At 54.1% G+C, this 24898-nt stretch overlaps 2 protein-coding genes across 2 annotated transcripts; both read right to left on the minus strand.

The window, feature by feature from the left end:
- Positions 1 to 4847: 4847 nt before the first annotated feature.
- PTGER3 (prostaglandin E receptor 3) lies at positions 4848 to 13062 on the minus strand. The gene is made up of 2 exons (XM_069023693.1): positions 12188 to 13062; positions 4848 to 7841 (listed from the first exon to the last, which is right to left on the minus strand). Exons 1-2 carry the CDS (start codon positions 12998 to 13000, stop codon positions 7557 to 7559), a joined length of 1098 nt encoding a protein of 365 aa, XP_068879794.1. The 5' UTR covers positions 13001 to 13062; the 3' UTR covers positions 4848 to 7556.
- Positions 13063 to 13876: 814 nt separating this feature from the next.
- On the minus strand, positions 13877 to 24825 carry ZRANB2 (zinc finger RANBP2-type containing 2). The gene is made up of 10 exons (XM_069023695.1): positions 24694 to 24825; positions 24368 to 24420; positions 24091 to 24199; positions 22594 to 22676; positions 21057 to 21133; positions 20583 to 20720; positions 19643 to 19815; positions 17511 to 17597; positions 15988 to 16152; positions 13877 to 15477 (listed from the first exon to the last, which is right to left on the minus strand). The coding sequence occupies exons 1-10, from the start codon at positions 24747 to 24749 to the stop codon at positions 15414 to 15416; spliced, it is 1005 nt and encodes a 334-aa protein (XP_068879796.1). The 5' UTR covers positions 24750 to 24825; the 3' UTR covers positions 13877 to 15413.
- Positions 24826 to 24898: the final 73 nt, after the last annotated feature.

A 24898-nucleotide genomic window follows, 5' to 3' on the forward strand; every position in this document is an offset into this window, starting at 1 on the left:
TCTTGCCCTTCACAGGGTAAAGGTCCCTGGAGGTGGAGCTGGGCAGCAGGGGCTGGTTCTGGTCTGAGCTGCGCAGCCCTGCTGGGTTTTACCCAGCCAAAGGAGATGTGCCACAGAGAGCCGGCCTTGCCCTGCCCTTGGGACAGTTGTGTGCCGTAAAAGATTTAATGTTTCAAAGATCCATGGAATCACAGAATTATCCAGGTTGGAAAAGACCTCCAGGACCACGGAGCCCAAGCTTTGGCCGATCCCCACCTTGTCCCCAGACCACTCTTTTGGGTCCGAATGTTTAAAGTTGTGGCATTTACAGGATGCAGATCCCTCCAGTCCCAGGAACAGAGGCTCCTGGTGCTGGTGCTGGGGAAGGGGCGGAGGGAGGCTGGGATCCAGGCGGGTTTGGAGCATCCCCAGCCCGGAGTGATGCCCTGGGGTGCTTGAGCTCTGTGAGGGCACTTCCAGCCCAGACCCCTGGCTCCAGTGAGCCCTCTCTGGGCTGGGGCATTGCACGGGACTGAGCCCTGGATCCTGCTCTGATGGGCAGCTCCCTGGGGGTGGGGCTGGGCACAGCTCTCTGGTGGCACTGCCAGGCTCTGACCTCCCCCTGAGGTCAGGACAGGACAAAGCCGTGCCCAAATGTGGGCAGAGGGTTTCCAGGCCTGTTTCTGTCTCTGTTCCTTGAGGCCTGCTCCTGTTCAGCGCCAGGGAACTACAAACACATCAGGCAAAATCCGCCTGACTCCAAACTGTCACGTAAACCACGGACTGCTGGAAGGACATCCTCCCGCTGGAAAGCCACTCCAAGTCAGGATGAACACTTCCTTTCATGTGCCAGCCCGAGAGCCGTCAGAATGCTGCATTTATTTGTCCTGATGGATGCATGGAAGAACTGTGGCTCCTCGGAGCAAACAGCCTGTGCGGGGAGGGGGGGCAAGGTCTGTCCAAGCACTGTGTTTACAGAAAGTCAAAATAACTGGGGCTTCTATCCCTGGCCACGATGGATTCTTCAAACAAAGCAGCCCCAAACATAAATACATTGTCTTTTACAGAATGCATTTGGGCATATTTGACATATTTCATATTCAGAACAGCTCTTTCATGTTGTACTGTGGAGTGCAGGGGGGGCTCAGCTCCTGCACCCCCGTCAGTGCTGGGGCTGCTCTGTCTTGCTGACAAGCCTGGCTGAGCTCAGGATTAATTCTCCTTGGGACTTCATCTCTGAAAAATCCGAAATGCTCCGAGGGAAGGCAGAGCTGGAGGGAACCGGCCGGGGACTGCCGCGGGCTGGGGCGGCCGGGCAGGGCTGGAGCCAGGGGAGCTGCACTGGCCAGCGCAGAGCGCTGCTGAGAGGCACACACGGCATTCCTGCTGCTCCCTGTTTTCACAGGGAATGCTGGGGAAAGGCAGGAGCACAACAGGCAGAGCCCCCGGAGCCTTCCCAGTGCTCGGGCCCGTTCCCTTCACCGTGTTGGGATAAGCCCGAGGTCCCTTCCCAAAGGCCCAGCAGCAGCCGGATGGAAAACTCCTCCTGCGCTTCCCAGGAACTACAGACACATGGAGGCAGAGGGAGGGTGGGGTGCTGGCTAAGGACAGCCAGCGTGTGCAGCAGGGAGCAGGGTGACACCCAGGGCTCCCTGGGGATGGCAGCGGGGCTGGGAAGGGCAGAGCTGCCCACGGGGAGCGTGGCAAGTCCTTGGGGTGCGGGGCTGGGATGGAGCTGCAGCAGCAGAGGCAGCACGGACGCTGCCCAGCACTGCCCAGCACTGCCCAGCACTGCCCAGCACTGCCCAGCACGGCCCAGCACTGCCCAGCACGGCCCAGCACAGCCCAGCACTGCCCAGCACTGCCCAGCACAGCCCAGCACAGCCCAGCACTGCCCAGCACGGCCCAGCACTGCCCAGCACGGCCCAGCACATCCCAGCACGGCCCAGCACAGCCCAGCACTGCCCAGCACTGCCCAGCACGGCCCAGCACAGCCCAGCACAGCCCAGCACATCCCAGCACTGCCCAGCACATCCCAGCACGGCCCAGCACAGCCCAGCACAGCCCAGCACAGCCCAGCACTGCCCAGCACAGCCCAGCACGGCCCAGCACAGCCCAGCACAGCCCAGCACTGCCCAGCACAGCCCAGCACTGCCCAGCACAGCCCAGCACAGCCCAGCACAGCCCAGCACTGCCCAGCACTGCCCAGCACAGCCCAGCACAGCCCAGCACTGCCCAGCACTGCCCAGCACGGCCCAGCACGGCCCAGCACAGCCCAGCACGGCCCAGCACTGCCCAGCACAGCCCAGCACTGCCCAGCACAGCCCAGCACAGCCCAGCACTGCCCAGCACTGCCCAGCACAGCCCAGCACTGCCCAGCACTGCCCAGCACAGCCCAGCACTGCCCAGCACTGCCCAGCACAGCCCAGCAGAGCCCAGCACTGCCCAGCACAGCCCAGCACAGCCCAGCACAGCCCAGCACTGCCCAGCACAGCCCAGCACAGCCCAGCACTGCCCAGCAGAGCCCAGCACTGCCCAGCACAGCCCAGCACTGCCCAGCACAGCCCAGCACTGCCCAGCAGAGCCCAGCACTGCCCAGCACAGCCCAGCACAGCCCAGCACAGCCCAGCACTGCCCAGCACAGCCCAGCACAGCCCAGCACAGCCCAGCACTGCCCAGCACAGCCCAGCACTGCCCAGCACTGCCCAGCACAGCCCAGCACAGCCCAGCACAGCCCAGCACTGCCCAGCACTGCCCCAGCACTGCCCAGCACAGCCCAGCACTGCCCAGCAGAGCCCAGCACTGCCCAGCACAGCCCAGCACTGCCCAGCACAGCCCAGCACTGCCCAGCAGAGCCCAGCACTGCCCAGCACAGCCCAGCACAGCCCAGCACAGCCCAGCACTGCCCAGCACAGCCCAGCACAGCCCAGCACTGCCCAGCAGAGCCCAGCACTGCCCAGCACAGCCCAGCACTGCCCAGCACAGCCCAGCACTGCCCAGCAGAGCCCAGCACTGCCCAGCACAGCCCAGCACAGCCCAGCACAGCCCAGCACTGCCCAGCACAGCCCAGCACAGCCCAGCACTGCCCAGCACAGCCCAGCACAGCCCAGCACAGCCCAGCACTGCCCAGCACTGCCCACGCTTCCTCCCGCCCGGGGCCAGCCCGAGCCATGAAGCAGCAGCAGAGTTAATTTGTAAGCCCCGTTCTGCAGGGAAGAGCTGCCCATTAATGGTGCCCCGCAGGGACCTCCGGAGCATTAAGTGCAGGAGCTGCTGGGTGACTCCGGCCCCACAAAGCCCTGGCGAGCTGCAGGGCTCAGCCTGCAAACGCCTGGCCGGTCCTACAGCCCTTGCCAGCAGTTCTGGGAAATGTGCTGGACCTCAGCAGCCAGGGAAGTGACGGGAGCAGAGTGAAGACTCCATGAAGGAGCTGGAGGAGGTTGTGAGCCTGAAAAACACGCTTTTGTAACACAGGGATGGATGGGATATTAGGCAGGAATTGTTCCCTGGGAGGGTGGGCAGGCCCTGGCACAGGGTGCCCAGAGCAGCTGGGGCTGCCCCTGGATCCCTGGCAGTGCCCAAGGCCAGGCTGGACATTGGGGCTGGGAGCAGCCTGGGACAGTGGGAGGTGTCCTTGCCATGGCAGGGGTGGCACTGGATGGGATTTAAGCTCCCCCCCAATGCAAACCAGGCTGGGATTCTGTGGGATCCCACTGAGGCTCCTGTAACCCTGGGCAGAGACTGGTGCGTGTTGGGGGAGCTGTTTGTCCTGACAGCACAGTTTTGGGGAGCCTTCTGCTGTCTCTGGGCAACCAAACCTATCAGCTCTGGCTCTTCCTGCTGCTGCTGAAGATCAGAGATTTGCCTTTTGTGGCCCCAGCTCCCTTTCACTGCCTTCACAGCTCTCCTGCCTTCTGCTTGTTTTAAAACCCGGCTGCTGTGTTGCCTTTTGTTTGTTTTTTTTCAGGCTGAGATCAAACTGACAAAGGGAAACTCAAACCCAGCTGTTCAGTGGGGGCTGGCTCCGAGGTGTTTCTGCCCTCGCCTGGGAAATTTTATTTGGGATTTCGTGGAGTCCCCACCCCTAGAGGTGTCCAAGGCAGGGCTGGACATGGCACTCAGGGGGGCTGGGGACAAGGTGGGGATTGAGCACAGGGTGGACTTGGTGGTCTGGGAGGGCTTTTCCAAGCTCAGGGATTCTGGGGTTTGCCTGTCCAGAACTCCTGTGTCAGTTCAGACCCGGTGGCCATCAGGGATTTCCCAGTTCTGCTGAGCTGGGGTGGGGTTGCCTATCCCAGTGCTGCTTCCAGCACAAGGGGAGTCACTGCTCCCCTGTGTAAATCTGCTTTAGGAGCTCAAAAAGTTCCTGGTAAAATTCCAAAATGCAAAAAACCAGTAAAAATAATGGGAATAATGGGATAAAAAAAGTGGCAACAGCCTTGGTGGGACAGGCTGCAGATGGTTCACCTGTGCTGGGACACTGCAGAACCTGAGCTGGTTTGGGATTGGGGTGCAGGGCTGGGGTTTGGGGTGCAGGGCTGTGCTCCCCAGGGCACCCCCGAGCTGGTTTGGGATTGGGGTGCAGGGCTGGGGTTTGGGGTGCAGGGCTGTGCTCCCCAGGGCACCCCCGAGCTGGTTTGGGATTGGGGTGCAGGGCTGGGGTTTGGGGTGCAGGGCTGTGCTCCCCAGGGCACCCCCGAGCTGGTTTGGGATTGGGGTGCAGGGCTGTGCTCCCCAGGGCACCCCCGAGCTGAAGCCCCAGCAGAGCAGCTCCCACGGGCACTCCTGGCTCACCAGGCAGATAAAATCTGCTCCGGCCCCACCCCGGCAGCAGGAGCAGCTCCTGCAGAAACCCAGCGAACACCAGGGTAACTCCGAGATTTTATTCTCCCTGGTACAGCACACACGGGGTTGGGACACACGCCAGTGGTTTTCGGGCAGATCTCCAGGTGGATTTTCCGCGCCCTACAGCTCCCAAAACCCCCTGGGCAGAGGGACAACACAGAAAGACCAGGCTGAAAAGGCATCGTTAAAGCAACACGACACAAGCACCCCTTCCCATCCCAGGGAAACGGGAATGAAAGCTTCCAGGTACACCTGAGCTCCTCAGATCAGGTTTAGAAAGTGCATCCCATCACAGAGCCGTGGCTGGAGAGCAGAGCTCCCACTCCTCCTCTCCTGTAAACAAACAGAAAGCTCCCATTCCTCCCCATTTTGATGAAGTAGCTTCTCCATTTTACCACACCAGAGGGACAGAACTGCCCATCCCAAACATTGTGAATATTCACCACAAAAGGCATCATTTTATGTGCACTGAGTGAAACCACCCCGATACTGAGAATAAGCTGCCCTGAAACGGCTGGAGGGCCCTTCCTAATGTCACATTCCCAGTTTTCCACACGGGATCGATGCTGCTCAGGAGACACAGCACCCTCCTCTTCCTGTAAAGGAGCGGATAAGCAGGGATGGATTCCCTCTTCCTCACAGAACTCCATCCCAGCCGCTGTGCTCAGGAATGTGCTGGCCAGGGCTGATCCAGGCAGCTGAGGTCATCCCGACATATTTCACAAGTGAGCGGCTCTGCTGAGTTCTTTCCCAAAGGAAAAGTACACACAGGGAACAAAAGGGATCCTCTGCACACAACAGGCTTTTTCCAGTCCCAAATAATTCCAAAAAACCAGAGTCTGACTCCTGCAAGGCACTTTTTTAAGCAGAAAGAGCCCATTTTTCCCTCAAAGCACTGCCCAGGAACTGAAGCACTGACGTACCTGTAGTTGCTACACCCAGGAGAAGCTCAGCACAGAGCAGGGTCCATCAACTCCAGCTGAAAAAGGCATTTATCCCATGGAATTTAGGCTGGCCCTTCAATTAAAGCTAAACCTTGGCTCTTAGGCTGGATTCAGAAATCAGATTTATGTGGACAAGAATCAGACAATGCAGGACAAAAGTGAAGGCACACATTCTTTGCTGAGGAGTTACTTTTATGAACAAATTAAAGAGAGTAGAAATAAAGGTTTTTGTGCAAGAAATTCCTCACAGATGCAGGAATTCATTTGCCTGTAAGGTCCCTGAATTCCACAGTCCTTGGTACATGGAATATCAGCTGTATTTTATTGTATTTGCATTTAATTTCACCCCAAAGGCCACGAATCAGGAGATGAGAGGCTGTCGGCTCCAAAAGGGTGAAGAAAACGAGTAAAAACACAGCTTTTAAAAAATAAGCCTCAGATGTGGCACAAATGGATTGGAACTGAGTTTGTAATAAAACATGGAAGTTTCTTTGGGAAAAGACCTGACTAATTCACACACTTCCACCCACTGCTTCCAGTCTGCTGGAATTAAATCAAACATTCCCAAAGCTGCCACATTTGTGTTTTTGGGGGAAGATGAACTGAACTCTTTGGGATGCTGCTCTGGCCCCTCTGTAGGAATGAAGAGGTCCCGAGTGCCATCCCCATTCCTCACAAAGCATTTGCTGCTCATGTTACTCCTGGACATGGGCACTTCCCAGGAAAACAGCTCCTGTGGGAGCAGTGGGTTTGGCTCTGGAAGCCTTTGCCATTGATGCCCAGCAGGAAGAGCAGGAGTGTCTTTTCCAGGCTGTTTCTCCCCTCTCCATGTGCCCCTGGCAGCTCTGTGGGGTGCAGTGCAAACAGCAATTCCAGCCTGCCTGGGGACTCCACAGGCTGCCAGGGAAAAAATCCAGCATTTCTCCCCTTGGCCCCTCGAGCTCCCTTCAGCTGCCACACGGATGAGTGTTTATCAGGACACATCCATGAGTCAGGAGACTCGTGCTGCCTTCAGTTCCTGGAAGAGGTGGATGTTCCATCCCTGCCACAGCCCCTGCTCAGTTTTAAGACACTGAAATCCAATCAAATCTAATTTTGTTTTCCTTATTCCCCGTGGTTTTTCCCCTTTCTCCCCTTGCCCCTCCAGAAAAAGGAGGAGGAAGGACTCTCTGAAGGAGATAATGTTAGTATTAAACATAGTCAGGAGTGAGTCCCTTCAGCAATTCCAACCGTAGAATCCGTTGGCTGTCAGGAAAACCATTTTTTCCACCTTAAAGCAAAAGAAGCCCCCTGAGGCTCAGGCCCACAAAACCTCCTGTTCTGCAGTTCAGCCACGAGTGGCAACGACTGGGAATGTCCTCATCCCGTTCTGCAGTGCCCATGGAACGTTCTCATCCTGTTCTGCAGTGCCCGTGGAACGTCCTCATCCTGTTCTGCAGTGCCCATGGAACGTCCTCATCCCGTTCTGCAGTGCCCATGGAACGTTCTCATCCCGTTCTGCAGTGCCCATGGAACGTCCTCATCCCGTTCTGCAGTGCCCGTGGAATGTTCTCATCCCGTTCTGCAGTGCCCATGGAATGTCCTCATCCCGTTCTGCAGCTCAGCCACCACTGCCCACGGAGGGTCCTGTCCTGCTGCATCCCAGCACTTTTGGCACCCCGCAGGAGAATGTGGCGCTCTGAGTGCAGCAGTGGCACCGGTGAGGGGGTGCCAGCGTGGAGCAGATCCCCAGGCAGGTTTCCAGGCGCCCGCTGGCAGCAGCATTCCCGGTGCTGTGGGAAGGTGCCCTCAGGCCGCCGTCCGCCGGATCTCCTCGGACAGGGTGACGGACCTGTCCCTGCACTCGGCGTTGGAGCACTTGGACACGGCGCTGGCGGCCTGGCAGAACTTGCGCAGCAGGATCTTGCGGAGCAGCAGGTACACCCAGGGGTCCAGGATCTGGTTGAGGGAGGCCAGGCGCACGGCGGTCAGCGACAAGTTGCATTCCCTGCGCAGCTCCCAGCGCTGGGATTCGCCGGAGCCGCCCCGGCAGGGCTCGGCCGTGTGCTCGGAGATCCTCCTCAGCATGGTGATCTGGGGAGGGAGCAGGGAAAGGGACACGGGGTCAGGGACTGCTGGCTGTCACCACTGCTGTGCCACCACTGTCCACAGAGGCCGTGGCTGCCCCTGGATCCCTGGCAGTGTCCCAGGCCAGGCTGGATGGGGCTTGGAGCAGCCTGGGACAGTGGAAGGTGTCCCTGCCCGTGGAACTGGATGAGCTTTAAGGTCCCTCCCAACCCCAACCAGTCTAGGATTCTGTGAGAGGGCTCCTGAACATCTCCATTTCCTGGACAGGTCTTTTTTTCGCTCACAGATCTTTCCTGGGCATGACTTGGAGTCCCTGGCTGTCCGAGTGTGCTGCCTGGAATCCCTGTGGGATTGGGGCCGTGCCCACTGTGCTGTGTGAGCTCCCAGTGCCACAGACACGGATGCACACCCAGCACAGCCCTGAGACACCTCCATCTGTCCTGGCACAGCTCAGCACTTCCAGCCACTGGATAAACTGGCAGCCAGTCCCAAACCTGCTGGGAACAGCCCGAGGGAGCAGACCTGCCGGGAATCACTCCCAGCCCTGGCCAGCCCCTTGGCTGCAGCCTCTGGAAAGAACCAGGCCAACCTGCCATTCCACAGGAAGCCTCCTCAGAGCTGTGTCCCCACAAAGGTCACATCTGGCTGCTGCTGTCCCCACAGGCTGGGACAGTGGGAGCCACAGGGACCGGGAGCAGAGGCTCCAGGGAGGATTTTTCCATTCAAAGGGATATTCTGGGTGCCAGATCAATAACCATGTGTTGACCTTGGAAAGCCTTGGCTGAGTTTGGAGGGCAGGGCAGCGTGGACAGCACAGAACTGTTTGTGTTTCTTTAAACAGAAGCAGTTGAGGATTCCACCCACGACATTTCATTGACATAAGTGCCCATGGATAGAGCCTTGTGAAAACAGGGATACAGAGCTTTGTGAAAACATGGATACAGACCCAGAGCACATCAGGAGCCACTTGGGCACCAGACCCACACAGCCACAACCCGACCACTTCCCCGGCTTTTCACACCCTGTCCCTGTCCCTGTCCCTGTCCCTGTCCCAGCACTGCCTGCAGCACCCAGCTCCTGTTCCTGCCCCATCCCACTCCTGCAGCATTCCCGTGTGGGAAGAGCCCGATGGAAACCTGCTGTGTGCCCACCCCACACCCAGCACTCCCAGGACTCACACTGCTGTCTCCCAGGCCAGCTCCTCCTCTGGGAACTCTGCAAGGCCCCTGGTCCTGCAGACTCTGCCATCTCTTTTTCAGATGGAGCTCCAAAACCACCAGGCTAATAAAATACGTCTCCCAAGAACACAACTGCTGCTTATTGCTGGGTTTATTACGTAATATCCCTTTACTGCAATATTTGTTGGGCCAACAAGTGCTTTACTGGAAATTTTATTTGTTTGATATCATTAGAGGTTGTTTATCATGGCCTGTATTGGCCTTCTAAATGGATTAAAGGCTGCACAAGGCAGAGGGACAACATCAGGTGGAATAAAGTCAACGTGATTTATGCCATTAAAAATTTGGCTCAAAAGGAATATAGAAATATAGCTGCTGATTGGATTTATTCAACAAGAGCAGCTAAAACTTTACTGTTATCATGAATGTGGTTTTATATGTCTTTAATTTCTGTCTGCCAGGAGGGATAAGGAGCAGAAGTATTTTACCAGGAAAAGCAGCAGAATTCCTGAGCATTTTGGCTTTAAATAACTTTGAAACAACTCTGGGAATGAATCATTTTGTTGCCTGGAACTCCAAGAGTTACTGAGAACTGAGAACTCCAGTTTGTGCTGCAGCAGTGTTTCTGTGCAACCATGGAGCAGCTTCCCCCATTTCACCTCGGAGTCCTTTGTTGCCATCCAGCTCAGGGGTTCTCCCAGAATCCCAGACTGGCTGGGTTGGGAAGGACCTCAAAGCCCACCCAGTGCCAGCCTTGCCATGGCAGGGACACCTCCCACTGTCCCAGGCTGCTCCCAGCCCCAATGTCCAGCCTGGCCTTGGGCACTGCCAGGGATCCAGGGGCAGCCCCAGCTGCTCTGGGCACCCTGTGCCAGGGCCTGCCCACCCTCCCAGGGAACAATTCCTGCCCAATCTCCCATCCAGCCCTGCCCTCTGGCACTGGGAAGCCATTCCCTGTGTCCTGTCAGTACATGCTCCAAAACAAACAGAAGATCAGTGTGAACTGGAAACCACTTAGGATAAAGCAGCATCATACTGGAGTGGGGTGTTCCCCCCGGTGCTCCATGCAGAGCTCAACAAGCTCCTGTGTCCATGGAAAAAGGAGGCAATTCCTGCACTGTCTGCTCCCCTCCCTCCTTCCCAAGCCAGCCCAGAGCCAGACATGCAGGACACTCCATGGAGCACAGCCACGATGTCAGAGCTTTCCCTCTGCTGCTAAATCACATCTGATCTTGTCGTTTACATCAACAGATCAGCTCTAAAAATACCGTGTGTGGCGAGGGCGTTGTTTACCTCACAGCAGCAGCTGTCAGGATCCATTAGTTCTCAGTTACAAAACTCAGATGTCTTTAAAAAAAAAAAACAGAAACAAAAAAACCCTCTTCTGTAAAGCCCCGGAGCTCTATTTCAACTCCTTTTCTTACAACTGCCAAGTGCTGCAGCTACAGGTTAAATGATCCCTACGAGCTGGCTTCCACTGAAAAGGCATTTGCATTCTCCGTGGTCACTTCTCCAAAAACCTGGTCTCTAATTCCGAACCTGCACTTCAGAGTTGTAGGGAACAAGCTGGGGGCTATGTATGACAATGGAGGTGAAGGTATGACAGTGGAGGTGTAGGTACAAAAATACTCCTGCAGCCACGAGCTGGATTTTGAGAACTCCACAGAACAAGATCCACACTTCCAAGTGTTGCTGCTGCCGAGGGAAGGGAAGTGCTGATGAATTCCCTCGTGCTTGTGGGTTAACTTCTGCCTCTGAAACCACAGAAATGCCCAGGGCACCAAACCACCAAGAGGAATCTCTGCTTCCTCACCAATTTACCGAGAGCCCTGGTTATGAGGGCAGAGGAAACACTTCCCTCATCTCAGGGATCTGCTCTCATGCTGCAAGGCTGGTTACCTCAGGGGTGACAGTGCCGTGTTCCCGGGCTGGCCCAGGAGCAGGACGGATCCCAGGGCCTCGGAGGGCAGAGCCTGTCCCAAAGGCAGGGCTGAGAGGGAAACGCTGCAGGGAGGGCAGCAGCTCCAGAAGCCCCAGCGGCTCTCCAGGGATGTAACATGGGCAGGACCCACCCCAGCACAGCCAGCATGTGCAGGGCTGCACATGGACACAGGGGCAGGCTGCTGCCTCTGCTCACCCCTTCCTCCCTGCTCCCAGCTTCTCCTAACCCCTCAGTGTGCCCTCGTGATGACCACTGCCACTGCTGATGACCTCCAGTAAGTCACTCACACCTTCTGACTGATTTTGGGATGGAGGATTTGATGGAGTTTTAATTCATTTACAAGGGCAACATTACTAAATCGAATCGTTCTCTTTAGCTCACCCCCACCAGTTGTTAACTTTGTCAGCCCCATTCACAAGAGCTCAAGGACAAGAAGAAAAATAAATCCTTCTCCAACCAGAAAGAACCTTTCACATAACCTCAGCATAGCTTCAGCCCGTCCTGCTGAGAGATCCCAAGCACAAATTTTCCAAAAATCCTACTGCTCCTTGATAGAATAACCCAGCCTTTTGGGACAGGATTCTAGACCCCCGGGTGTGAGATGTGGATTCTGCCTCCCCCACTCCTGCATCATGAGGAGGGGTTCTTAAGGAAGGAGTAACAAAATAGTGGAAAGAAATGTAAAGATCCTTAAAAACCAGACCGGGCAAGCCCAGAAGGCTGCTGTAAATCAGACACAGTGAGGGATAAGAGATTATTTTGTAAAGAGATTTATCAAAATACCAGCCACAAGGCGCTCACAGAGTCACGGGTTGTGCGTTTTCTCACAAGACACTGAAAAGAAGTTTTGCTACAAGGTGTGAGCAAATAAAACCCCCTAAACCACATCTGGCCGCAGCATCCTGCTCCCAGAGCCACTCCTCACGTCCCGCTTTCCTCCTCTGCACAAGACCCTTGTTCTCCTCCTTTTGACTCCGGTTCCCGCATCTGATTTTCCCGAGCAGGCTGCTCTCGGCTCTCCCCCGGGACCTCTCCCAGCTCCTCTCCTACAACTTCCCACCCCCGGCCCTGTCCCTGTCCCTGTCCCTGCTGCCCTCCCGAGGGGCCGTCCATGGATGTCCCCAAGGAACAGGGATCTCCGGAGCCTCCCCCTGCCCGGGCCCCGCCGGCTCTGCCCCAAAGGAGGAGGGAGGAGAATCGGGGGTCGCCCCAGTTGGTGCCACGGGACCTACCAGCAGCGGTGACCAGCAGGCGGACAGCACACACATGATGCCCAGCAGCTGGATCAGCGTCTCCATGGTGATCCGGCCCCACTGCGAGCTGGGGTGCGCCGCGCTGGCCTTGGCGCGGCAGCGGGACACGAGCGCCTCGATGGTGGCCAGGTTGCAGGCGCCGGTGACCACGAGGGACAGCAGCCCCAGCGCGGCGAAGGCGGCGGCGAAGGCGCTGCCGCCGGCCGTGCTGATGAAGCACCAGGTGCCGGGCCACTGCAGCGCGTAGCGGCCCAGCCCGGCCAGCGGCAGCAGCGCGAAGGCCACGCCGGCGGCCCAGATGGCGGCCAGGCCGCGCTCGGTGGCCCGCGGGCTCATGTGGCTCGCGTACCAGTGCGGGGCGCGGATGGCCAGCGCCCGCTCCACGGCCATGGCGCTGGCGATCAGCAGCGGGCACAGCCCGAACACCGTCATGCTGAAGCCGAAGAAGTCGCAGAGGCGCCCCGAGGGGTCCATGGCCGCCCAGGGCCGGCCCGACAGGTACACGGAGATGACGATGGGGCTGGTGAGCAGCTGGCCCAGCATGTCGGTGAGCGCCAGGGAGCCGATGCACAGCAGGAACGAGCGCTTCCTGCGGCTGCCCTTGGCGCGGTAGCTGCGGGACACGAGCAGCATGGCCAGGGCATTGCCCACGACGCCCGTCAGCATCATGGTCAGCGGGATGGCCACGGACACGGCGCTGCCGCGCTCGGCCGCCCGGCCCGTGCCGTTCCCCCGCGGGCCCATCCCGCCGGCCGCGCTGGCGTTGGGCGGGCGCTGCTGCCAGGGGCTCATCCCGGAGCCGGGAGATCCCGCATGGAGCGGGCACGGAGCCGACACCCAACGAAAGCGGAGCCGGCTCCGAGCCGGCAGCGCCCGCGCAGCCCCGCGCGGCCGCTTTATGTGAGGGATGGGCAGGGCCCGCCCCGGGGCCGGGAGAGGCGGGACGGGAGCGAGAGCGGGCAGAGCCTGAGGGAACGGAGCGGGGCCGGCAGGGGAACCGGGCTGGGGAGGGAACGGAGCCCCCGCCGCGGCTGAGGGAGCTGGGAAGGGGCTGGAGCCTCAGGAGAGGCTGAGGGAGCTGGGAAAGGGGCTGGAGAATTCCTGAGGGAGCTGGGAAAGGGGCTGAGCCTGGAGCAAAGGAGGCTCCGGGGGGACCTTGTGGCTCTGCACAAGTCCCTGACAGGAGGGGGCAGCCGGGGGGGTCGGGCTCTGCTCCCAGGGAACAGGGACAGGAGGAGAGGGAACGGCCCCAGGCTGGGCCAGGGGAGGGGCAGGGTGGATATTGGGAAAGGCTCTTCCCCCAGAGGGTGCTGGGCACTGCCCAGGCTCCCCAGGGAATGGGCACATTCCCAAACCTGCCGGAGCTCCAGGAGCGTTTGGACAGCGCTGCCAGGGGTGCCCGGGGCGTGTTGGGGGGTCTGGGCAGGGCCAGGGGTTGGACTCAGTGATCGCTGGGGGTCCCTTCCAGCCCAAGACCTTCCTCGATTCTGTGAAAACACCTTGAAGTTTTGTTAACGCTCATTTGCTGTTGAAATTAAAAACTATTTTCAGTACTTAAAGAACTGCAAGTGTGAACCCGCGGGATCCATGGGCCAAGGTGAGCTCACACACGGGATCAGGGTCAGGATGACAGGGAAGTTTGAGTGTCCCCAAGACAAAGCACTCGAGCACAGTTGACTCACAGGTTTTATTTACACTTGTCTACAGCATCATTTTGCCTTACACGTTCTCTAAGCCAAATGAACCATCCTCCTCCTCTGCCTGTGGCCTATCAGTTGCTAAATTTAAAACCTCTCATCTGGTAAGTACAGCAACAATTGGAATACAAAGCACAAGAAAACCCAAGGCTAACAACAGAGCGTCTACTTGATCTGGTTTTACAGTTTAGTTGGACGTTGAAGTCAGAGGCACAGTTACAGACTAACCTGCTCTTGTGCAACCTACACACATTTAGCATGGAAATTAGAGAGAAAAGAAAGCATTAAAGAAACTGCATTTTTTCTGCAAAGAGATTTCTCAAAATACCTCTACACCAAAAACATTTCGATTCTAGACCAGTCCATAAGACGTGGCTCAAAAAAAAAAGAAAAAAAAAAAAAAGAGAAAAAAAAGCAGAGTGGAGTTTTTCAATTTTGCTCCGTTTGTTTCTGTGCAGTTTCTCAAAACAAGCAGCAAATCTGGCAGTTTTATTACTGAAATAAATGAAGGTATATTGCTCTTTGCTTGCTTAAAAAGAAGAATTTTCCTTACCATACTTACCTTGTGATGGCACTGAAGAAACTTAAACCTTTCTTAACCAAACGGAGCTCAAGAGAGACCAAGTTTTATACTCAAATGGATTCCATAAAGCATTTTAAGCCATAAATTATGTTGAAGGGAAAAAGAATGATCGATGAAGAACACGTTGAAGATGCCAGAACTTTCTGTACAGTTTATTCATTCTCATTTTTAAAGAAAAATAAAAGTAAGATACCTTGAAAATTTTAGTCAGCCCCAAAGGAAATTTTACAGGCGGCCTGCAGAAGCTTCCCTTGATTCCAAGGAGCCAGTTCCATACTCCTCCAGCTCAAGAGCAGATCCCAAATGATCCATTTGTAAGGAGGGATCCCAGAGTCTGGAAACCAGCACAGCCACAGCACTGTGCTGGCTGTAAACGTCCTCACTTGCCAGGAATGAAGGCTAATTCCCTCAGTGGAATCATGATGGACTGGGGGGTTTGAGCTGCTAGAGAGGCATGTCCATCTGCACTGCTACTGCTACATGGCAAAATAAAACCTGCTCAGCCCCAGGCCTCACTGCTGGCACCAGGTGAGCACAGCCCTGCCCCTGCTGTGGTCCCGCGGGAGCTCCGTCCTGCTCTGGAAAACTCACGGCTTCCTGCTCACACAAAGAGCTGTGCCGGGCCATTCCCGACCTGCTCCTCCCGCTGAGGGAGCCAGGAATGGAGGAACTGATCTCAAAAAATAGTAAACCCCCCCCAACACCACAGAACTTCCCCCTGTGCCGGGGAGTTTATGGCTTAAAATGCTACTGCGTGTTTGGGTGATGGATGAACAAAGCTGCAGTTTGCCAGAAAGCCAGGACAGACATGCACCTCTACTAGCAGATTGAGCACTTCTGACCAAGTAAGACACCAACTTCTTAAAAATGTCTCATGCACTGACTGGAATTTTGGTGGGTTTTTGTAAATGTGAGCTTTTGTACATTATTTCTTTTTAGAACTCGTACGGGAACCAGAATGGGAGGATCCGGAGGAAGATCTGCGGCGTCTGCAAGATACAAATGGAGAAAGCATGCACAGAAATGAGCTCAGATTCATCCTGGCACCCACTTTGAGCAGCATCCTACCATAGCTGGAAGCCAAGTATATCTCATGGGGGCCTTACAAGAATATACAAGTAGCTTTAGGCCACTAATTTAATACTAAAAGTCTAAGCTTAATACTGAGAGTAGAATACAATTTCTATTTCAATGCCGTATTTACTTATGAAAATAATCCAATAATGGACGCATTAACACTGTCACACACTGAAAGAAGGGTGAGCCAGGTCTTTCTACGGAGCATGCTCCTACCAGGAGGAATTTCACTGGAGAGGGGGAATATTAAAAAAAAAGCAATTACAGAGGGAAGTAAGAGTAGGGCAAGTGAGGAAACTACTTTTACTATGAGAACAACTGCTCAGATTCAATTGTTTCCCAGTGAATCTCAGTCCTTGGATAACTACAGTAAACCATCACACATTTCAATACAGCCATTCTTATTCTACATAAACCCAAACCTTTCGGGTGACCGTGATCTCGAGCGCCTTTTTTTGCGATCACCAGAGGAAGAGGATCTAGAGCGGCTCCGCTTCTTGCCTCTCTCGGGGGAAGACGAGGAGCGAGAGCTGGAGTAAGATCTTTTCCTTGGGGTGGAAGACCCCCTGTAGGACCTGGAGCTGGATCTTTATTGATTGAGAAATAAATCACATTTAATTCTGGGATCATGGAGAAGGCACAAAGACAGAACAAGCAGAGACAGTTTCAATCAACATTCACTACTCTGTTTACTCCAGGGGTGTGGAAAATGAACACGAGGGGCTTCCATACTTACTCTGCCAAGAACACTGCTACTGCCAAGACAGCTTTCCTAAGGAATTTTGCTAAGTAGTGTTTCCTGATAATTGGACCAGCAATGGTTTGGAAAGCTCTTCCCAGCATTCACCAAAATGAGCCATTTTGGCAGAAAAGCACTGGGAGACTGCTGGCAAGTTCCCTCTGTAAGGACCTTCCTTAGCAGTTAAATTCACACATCAGAACTTGGAAACCAGAGATCTAAAGCTGATTTACCATGGTTCACTTTATCTTAAGTCATTTCACACTGATGTTCATCTGACCCAACAGTAACAAATGCAGCTGTTGTATTTATAGATCTCAAACTAAATTTGTGTAGAGACTAAAACCTTCCTCAACCAAAATACTGCAAAAAGCCTCTTAGAATAGAGTCAGAATATTTAAAAACATCTCTTGGAATACAGTGCCTCTCTGCTGGGGCCCAGGGACACCCTTCCTCTTCCCAAAAGCATGGATTCCATCCCGTGCTGAACTCCACGGGATAATCCACAGCACACCCCTGCCCCCAAAGGGTGGTGGCACCATTTGTGATCGTTCTTCCCAACCCAAGCTTCCTCATTTAGAGTTGGGGATTCTCTGCATGTGTGGAGAAGGGACAGCTCTTCATTCCATCACAGAGGGAACATTCTGCCAGTGGAATGCCTGTGCAAGGACACCTCAAATGTGCTTTTGTTCCTGTGTCCTGCCCAGCTCAGTGATGCTCTACACAAATCACTCTGACTGCTCTCAGCCTCTCCCAGCATTTGCTACCAACATTTCCCTATTGATCCCCCAGGTTTATACAGGAACGGCTGCACCGTCTCATGGAAGGGGCAGAGTTATCACTGAACACAAAAGCAGAAGTACAGTGGCATTCCTAATGTTCCTCCAGCTCGAGCAGCCCAAGTGGAAACAGGAAAAGCACCCAAATGCCTGCAGCAGGGCACCATGCACTCAAATCCTTCTTCCTCCACTGCAGCTCGGTGGCGTCCGCTCGTCCGGCTTAGGCCAGACTTAACCTCTTGCACCAAAACCTCTGCTCCTCAATGAACACATCTGTGGTGGCAACACCTGGTGCAGAGACCCAGCAACTCTGACTTCCAAGATAAAAAGCAGTTAATGTTTGAGCAGCACAGCTTTACGGTGGGATCAAAGCAGCTGGAGCCTCTGCCCCTCTGTCTGTGCAGGGACAGGGTGGTACCTCATTCACCTGGATTTGGACCCGCGAGATCGCGACTGTTCCCTGGAGCTGGAGCGGGATCTCGATCTGGAACTGGAAGAACTCCTGGAATGGGACCTGCAACAACATGGGAGATCTTTTTCCAGTGTCTGATTTTCATTTAGCAGAGTTACTGCTCCTGAGAGCAGCAGACACGAGGCAGCAACACAGTCTGGGTCCCTAAAATGCCAATCCCCTCCTATCCCCCAGCATCACCACAGCACATTTGAAACCAGACATTTTACACAGCAAGATCTTGCATTAAAAACATTATAAAGTCATCTTTAGATTATGGTTCCTAAAACAAAGCACAACAATTAAACAGGATTGCAGTTACCTGGCAAAAAGAACTTCCTATCTATTCATTATTTCATGAAATCAATGCCTTGATTTGTGCCCTAACTGGAAACCCATCAGTTTCCTTGAAAGGCAGAGCAGATGAGAGCAGTGGGATTGGCCAGCTCAATTTTCCCCCCGCCAGTTCTCACAAGCACTTTGTAATTAGCTTCAAATTTTCATAAAGATTTTCCCCTGCATTAAAAATGAAGTGGCTCATTTGGGGCTAAAATACAGCCATATCCAGCACCACTTGTAACTGGCCAAAATTATTTCCCAGTTTTTCACTGATGGATTTTCTGTAAAGCACAAGCCACAAGAGAAATTTAACAACGGCAGCAGGCTCCAGCAACCACTGGAAACAAAAGCATTACAAACAAATTCTAATAATATTTTCGGGATATTTTCAGGTTAAACACCTTTTACTTGCTGTCAGCCTCTCAGTTTATACTGTTCCCATGACCTTCTCATTTTACTGGGCACGACACAGCAGTGTGAACATTTCTTAGCTAGGGAACATATTTAAACCTTTTTACAACCCACAAAAACCATGGCAACTGATATTTCCAATTATCTGTAGCTAGAAGCAAAAAGTTCAAGAGGAAGTTGAAATCTCAGTTAGGACAAGTTACTTTCTACTTCACTGTTAATGTTTGTGAGTTAATGACCAAAGCTATGGGCAGGTGAGGTTGTGGAGTGTCCTTGGAGCCTCCCAGCCAAGCACTGCACTCAAACTGCTCTGAGGGGTGGGAAGGAGGGGAGGCTGAGGAACAGAAGAGGCAGCAGGAGCACGATCCAACAGTGATGGGGAGGAGCCAAGTCAGAGACTGGGGCTGAGCCCTGGTTACCACGAGGGGCTGCAGAATTTGGGCAGGGAAGTTCTGAGAGCACAAAGGGGCAATGATGGAGCTGGGAAGATTAGAAGAAACTTGAACTTTATCTATAAGAATTTAATAAATGACCCTGGGAGCTTGTTCTGATAAATCAGGATCCTGCTTGCATGAGCTGTAAGGAAGCTCAAAAGCTCCAATATTAATGGCATCACCCAATTTCAAAGCATTGACTGAATTGTTCATTTATTGCTGAATTTAAATAGTAGTGAGAGCTTAAGTCTGCCCAGCTTATGTGTGGTCCCACATAAACCTTCAGTGCTATTAGAGAATTCCAGACTGCTTTGGGTTGGGAGGGACCTTAAAGCTCATCTTGTTTCACTGTTCCATGGGCAGGGACCTTCCACCATCCCAGGTTCTCCCAAGCCCCGTCCAACCCGGCCTTGGGCACTACCAGGGGTGGGGAGGTTCTGACATGGATGGGAATGTTCTGACAACACTGCCACTGCATTTAAAGCTTTGTCACTTGCCATTAACCCAAGTTCAAGTTTCTTGTCTTTATTCCCAGGATACTCCCATTGTGTCCTTCCCCTGAATCTGCCTGGGCTGCACCGTCACTGCCTCGTCTGCCTCCTCCTCCCGCTCCAGCAGTGCCCCCCTCTGTTCAACAACTGAACCACGCACGGCCAGCAAGCCTGAAAACCTGAAAACAAGTTACATTATTCAATTTATTCGAAGGATTTCATCAAACATCAACTAAAATCACTAAAACAAGCCACAAGACCCACGGAGCCTCCCTGCTGCGGCCCCGCGGCTCAGGCAGAGCATCACCACCTCTGTAAATGGAGAGTTATTCACATCATTACACTACAACTGTAAGGCAGTCAAGACAAAGTAAAGAAGGAAGTCAGATACTGACATTTTGCCTGGCGTTACCCTGGACCTGTACCCGTTTACCTGGACCTAGACCTTGAGCTCGAGTGAGAGGATGAGCGCGAGGACGAGCGCGAGTGGGAGGAGCGGGACTTGGAGCGGCTGCGCCTCGGCGGCTTCTTCTTCTTGTTGGTGTCCTCCTCCTCACTGGCATCCAGGTTGTACTTGGACAGGTCAGCATCATCTTCATCCTCATCCTGCGACAGGCACAACACAGCAAGCTCAGGCAATGCTTTTAGCTTCCCTCCAGTTTTGACTTATTCTAGCGTTTATCTCCTGCTCTTTTCCAACCTTTAAAAATTTAATGAGACCCCACAATTTTAAGGAGTAATGAGTGACTGAAAATTGGTGTTTCAAACCGAAGTAATAAAAACCCTGCAACCCCCACCACCTGTTATTTATGAGCACACAGACACACTTTTACCACTTTAAATGAATGTTCACCCTCAGAATCTCTAACCAAAGCCCAACTCTGCAGAGACAGATCTCATATGCAAAGTTTGGTGACTGCTGTGTAAAAACACAACCATCTGCACATGTCTCTGCAGGGCTGCTGTCCAAAGATGTGGAAAATCCAATAAGTGATGCTTATATAGTTCAGAAAAGATGAAAAACCCCCTCTGAGTATTTTTTTAATTTTATAAAAAATAGATCTGATGGGGTTTTGAAAGCCTAAGAAGAAAACTCAAGAGCACTCGCTATATGTGGTAACCACACATGCATGTTCCAAATAAAGATCTTGGGAGTTCTGGGCTCTGATCTCAGACAGGCTTCCAATCTACAATTTAAGAAGCTGTGCATTTCCGAGTGCAGGTATTTAGAACAAAGCAGAGCTTGTGCCCATCTCCTGCAGCAGCTGTGGGCAGCGTTATCCCCAGTGAAAACACAGAGCAGCCCTTCCCCTGCTCCTGAGCAGCGCTGACATCACGGTTAAAAACTGGTTCAAAACAACAAACCATCCTACCTCATCCAACTTATACTTGGAGAGATCTTCATCCTCATCCTCCTCATCCTCCCCCTCAGATTCCTTATCTTCCACTTCCTTCAGGATAGAGGCGGGACCCACCGGCTTCCCGCGGTACTTTTTCTTTTTGCGCCCAAACTGAGGAATTTTATGCCAGGATTAGAACAGGATTGAATCAAAAACAATCACCAACTGCACTTTTTGATAACACTTCTATGAGAAAATAAATGACCATCAATTTAAAGTGAGATCTTGCTGCAAGGGAAAGGGGAGCATCATGGAACATCATTTAGCAACAAAATACTTTCGAAGAGATGCTCGTCTTGGGGACAATGAGACTCCAATTGTCTCTTGGGGACAGTGAGACTCCACAGAGAAGATGAATGGGAATCTGAGCGTTTTGTATTTCGATCTTATGGGATACCCTTATAAAACACAAGAGTCTCTCCAGAGTAATCCCTGCCCCTCCCTTACCTCATCATACTCCCCGTCGGACTCTTCCCGCTCTATGTATTCCACGTTCTCCCGTTCATTGAATCCTCCTCCATAGCCTTGAAAAAGGGGCAAAACAACACAATCCCTTGAGCTGCACCAAACTCAGCTGCTTTGAGCACATAAACTTCTACAGGGGCTCTGGAACCCCTCACAGAACCATAAATGTGCCATAAGGATGTAACAGGATCTCAAGAGGAACATGAATTGCTCCCACACACGTTGATTAAATGCGATTCCTCAGAAATCCAATTAAAAGAACGGATTAGGACCCACCAACAGCACAGCAGCAGGAATGTTTAAAGGAAGGGAAAAAGAGTAAGAAGTGTTTCAGGATTACAGCTGTGCCGAGAAGCAGCTTCCCGAAGGGCTCCCGAGGCTGCCCTGGGGTGGGTGCACACAGGGATGTCTCCAGGGGCTGGGATGGAGGCACCACCCTCAAACCCCGAACTCCCAGCTTGGAGCAGCCAGGAGGGAAAGCAGGGAGGCAACAGGAGGTGGGGTGTACACACAGATGTGTGTATGTGTACACACACATCTATCTGTGTATAGATGTGGCTGCACTGAGCTGTACAGCTGCCAGTTCCTGCCTCCAGAATCCTCCTGCTCCTTCTCACAACAGCAGTGGAGAACTTCAAGGGCTCATTTCCAATCCAGCTGACTTTGTAACTCACTGCAGGAGTGTGCAATGTGCACATGGCTGTAAATGCCCTCTGCAGGCCAGCAGGACTCAAATAATTAATGAAATACTATTAGAGAGCCACAGACTGGTTTGGGTTGGGAGGGACCTCAAAGCTCACCTTGTTCCACCCCCTGCCATGGGCAGGGACATCTTTCACTAAAAGTATTTATCAACTTCATTATTAAACACTTCAATAAATTATTTAAATAATAAATATATGAACATATTACTTGCACTTATAATAATTATATGAAATACAATTATATTCTTTAATATTCTTTAGTATTTTCACAATATTCAATATTGAAATACTGTTTCCTTTCAAATAATAAGCTCTGTGCTCTTCTCCATGCTTCTTTATTCCTGTGCCTTTGTGTTCCACTCTGCTCTAAATCCCCTGCCCTGTTCCACTCCTGCAGTAAACTCCCTGCCTGATCCCAGGTGCAGAGGGAAGAGTGCAGGAGCTGTAAGGAGATCCTGCTCCAGTTACCTCTGGGCTCATGTTCACGCAGGAGAACTGAGCCCCAGCCCTCCTGAGCAGATAACAGCCTTATCTCCACAGCCTTCTGCATACAGACACCCCCCAGGAGGCCTCTGGAGATTAATAAAACATTGCTTCCAAAAGTCCTGACATGAAAATCCGACACAGGGCCAGCTTAGGCTGAATGTTCCCTGATTTCCCACATGGAGCCACCTCTTCCCACAGCACCAAAACTCACTGAGGCCTGCAGCTTGTATGAGCTGTGCCAGTTCTGCTGGGAACACACAGCATGTCCACTGTGGTTGCCAAAGCCCTTTCTGACAGCAGTGCCAGCAGCTGAAGCGCCCCCATCTCACCTGTCCTCTCCTCCAGCTTGGCGTACTTGGGGGTGTTGCACATGTTACACTCCGACCTCCGCGCCCAGTTCACGTTGCCACAGCTGCAGGGGCAGAAAGAGCAGAGACGTGGGAAACGTTAACCTTCAGTCTGGGAATAAAAGGGTGATGAGCCAGCCCTCTGGAAGGTGACAGGACTGGACAAATCCAGGGCAAGAGGTCAAATCAACGGGCAGGCTGGCAGGAGCAGGGACAGGAGCACAGCCACACAGAAAGGGTTCACGTTCCTCATTGTGTCTGAGTGTGGCATCCACACTTCAGAGCAGCAAACAAAAATGCTGCCATGGGAATAATGCTCATGGAATCACAGGATGGTCTGGGTTGGAAAAACCCTCAGACCATCGAGTCCAACCATTCCCAGCACTGCCAAGGCCACCACTGCTCCATGTCCCCACGTGCCACAGCCACATGGCTTTGAAATCCCTCCAGGGATGGGCACTCACCCCTGCCCTGGGCAGCTGTGCCAGGCCTGGACAGCCTTTCCAGAAGGAATTTCCTCAATATCCACCCTGAGCCTCCCCTGGCCCAGCCTGAGGCCGTTCCCTCTCCTCCTGTCCCTGTTCCCTGCGAGCAGAGCCCGACCCCCCCGGCTGCCCCCTCCTGTCAGGGACTTGTGCAGAGCCACAAGGTCCCCCCGGAGCCTCCTTTGCTCCAGGCTCAGCCCCTTTCCAGCTCCCTCAGGAACTCTCCAGCCCCTTCCCAGCTCCCTCAGCCTCTCCTGGGGCTCCAGCCCCTTCCCAGCTCCCTCAGCCTCTCCCGGGGCTCCAGCCCCTTCCCCAGACTCACTCCATGGTCACACCCCACTGCACAGTGACAGTCACCTGCTTCCATTTCTCTCTCACAGTACCCAGAAGGCACCTTCAAATAACCACAGCATTTCATTCCAGCTGTCATTTTCCAATTTCTTAATTTTCTCAGCTGATAGCCTGGAGAAGCACACATTTGCCTGTTTGCTCTTCTGCTCATTAAATATTCATGGAATTTCACGGAATTCCAGAATGGTTTGGGTTGGGAGGGACCTTTAAGCTCATCCTGTTCCAGCCCCTGCCATGTCAGGGACACCTCCCACTGTCCCAGGCTGCTCCCAGCCCCAGTGTCCAGCCTGGCCTTGGGCACTGCCAGGGATCCAGGGGCAGCCCCAGCTGCTCTGGGCACCCTGTGCCAGGGCCTGCCCACCCTCCCAGGGAAGGCAGAACGTCCCAGCTCCATGTGGGTAGTACTTCCATGGCCACATTCCCTCCAAACCTGGGAAGTGTCTCAGCTTACCAAAGACAAACTTGGCCTTTTTCTTGGGCCCTGCTGCCATTTAAACCTTTCTGCTGCTCTGTTAATTAAGTGCTGTGCCGCAAACGAGTGCTGACCCCAGAGCACACCCCAGGGCTGCGGCCCTGAGCCCTCCTGTCCCAGCCAAACAGCGAATTTCCAGGGAAAAGCAGGAGGTGTGTGTTTGGAGCCTACGTTTTGCACTGCCAGTCGTTGGCGCTGAACAGCCCCCGGCTCTTCTCCGCCAGCGTCTTCCCGATCTCCGTCCCCCCCGCCTTCATCATCTTGGCCTCCGTTGTCTTCTCTGCAGGGACGAGACACAAGAGCTCCTGAAACAGCAGCCTCGTGATTTATGAGAAATAGTTAGGGTTTTTTTAAACAATAATAGGCGCACTTCTCGAACAGCCTCGGGTTCAATAGGAATTTTTAGTACAGTTTTGCGGGGAAAAGGTCTGTGCTGGCGGCAACTCACCTCTGCCACATCTGTTACAGCTCGTCCTCCTGGCGAAGTTCACGTTCCCACACCTGGGCACGGAGCAGAGCACGAGGGACGGGATTAACCGGGGCTGGAAACCGCCCAGCGCGGGGCTCCGGCGCTCCGCGTTCAACCCGACTTTGTCCCAAGCCAAAAGCCAACTCTCTGAGGCCGTGCCGGGCCCGCGCCTCCCGGTGTCCCTGCCCCTGTCCCGTTCCCATTCCCGCTCGGTCGGTCCCGCTCCCGCTCCCGTTCCCGGTAAGTTCTGTCCCCGCCCCGCTCCCGTTGCGTGCCCCGGCCCCGCTCCCGGCCGTGCCCCTCACTTCTTGTCGGGGCAGATCCAGTCCCCGTCGCTCACGCGGAAGTTCTTGGTCGCCATCTCGGGCCGAGCCGGGCCGGGCCGAGCGCCGCCGCCACACGCAGGACCCCGGCCCTGCGCCGCGCGGGCTGCCCGCCGCGCGCCTGCGCGCTGCCCCGCCGGCACGCATTTCCGCTCAGGCAGCGCCGCGGACGCCTCAGCCGCGGCCA

This window comes from Aphelocoma coerulescens, chromosome 8 (genome assembly GCF_041296385.1).
Source record: "Aphelocoma coerulescens isolate FSJ_1873_10779 chromosome 8, UR_Acoe_1.0, whole genome shotgun sequence".
Taxonomy (NCBI): domain Eukaryota; kingdom Metazoa; phylum Chordata; class Aves; order Passeriformes; family Corvidae; genus Aphelocoma; species Aphelocoma coerulescens.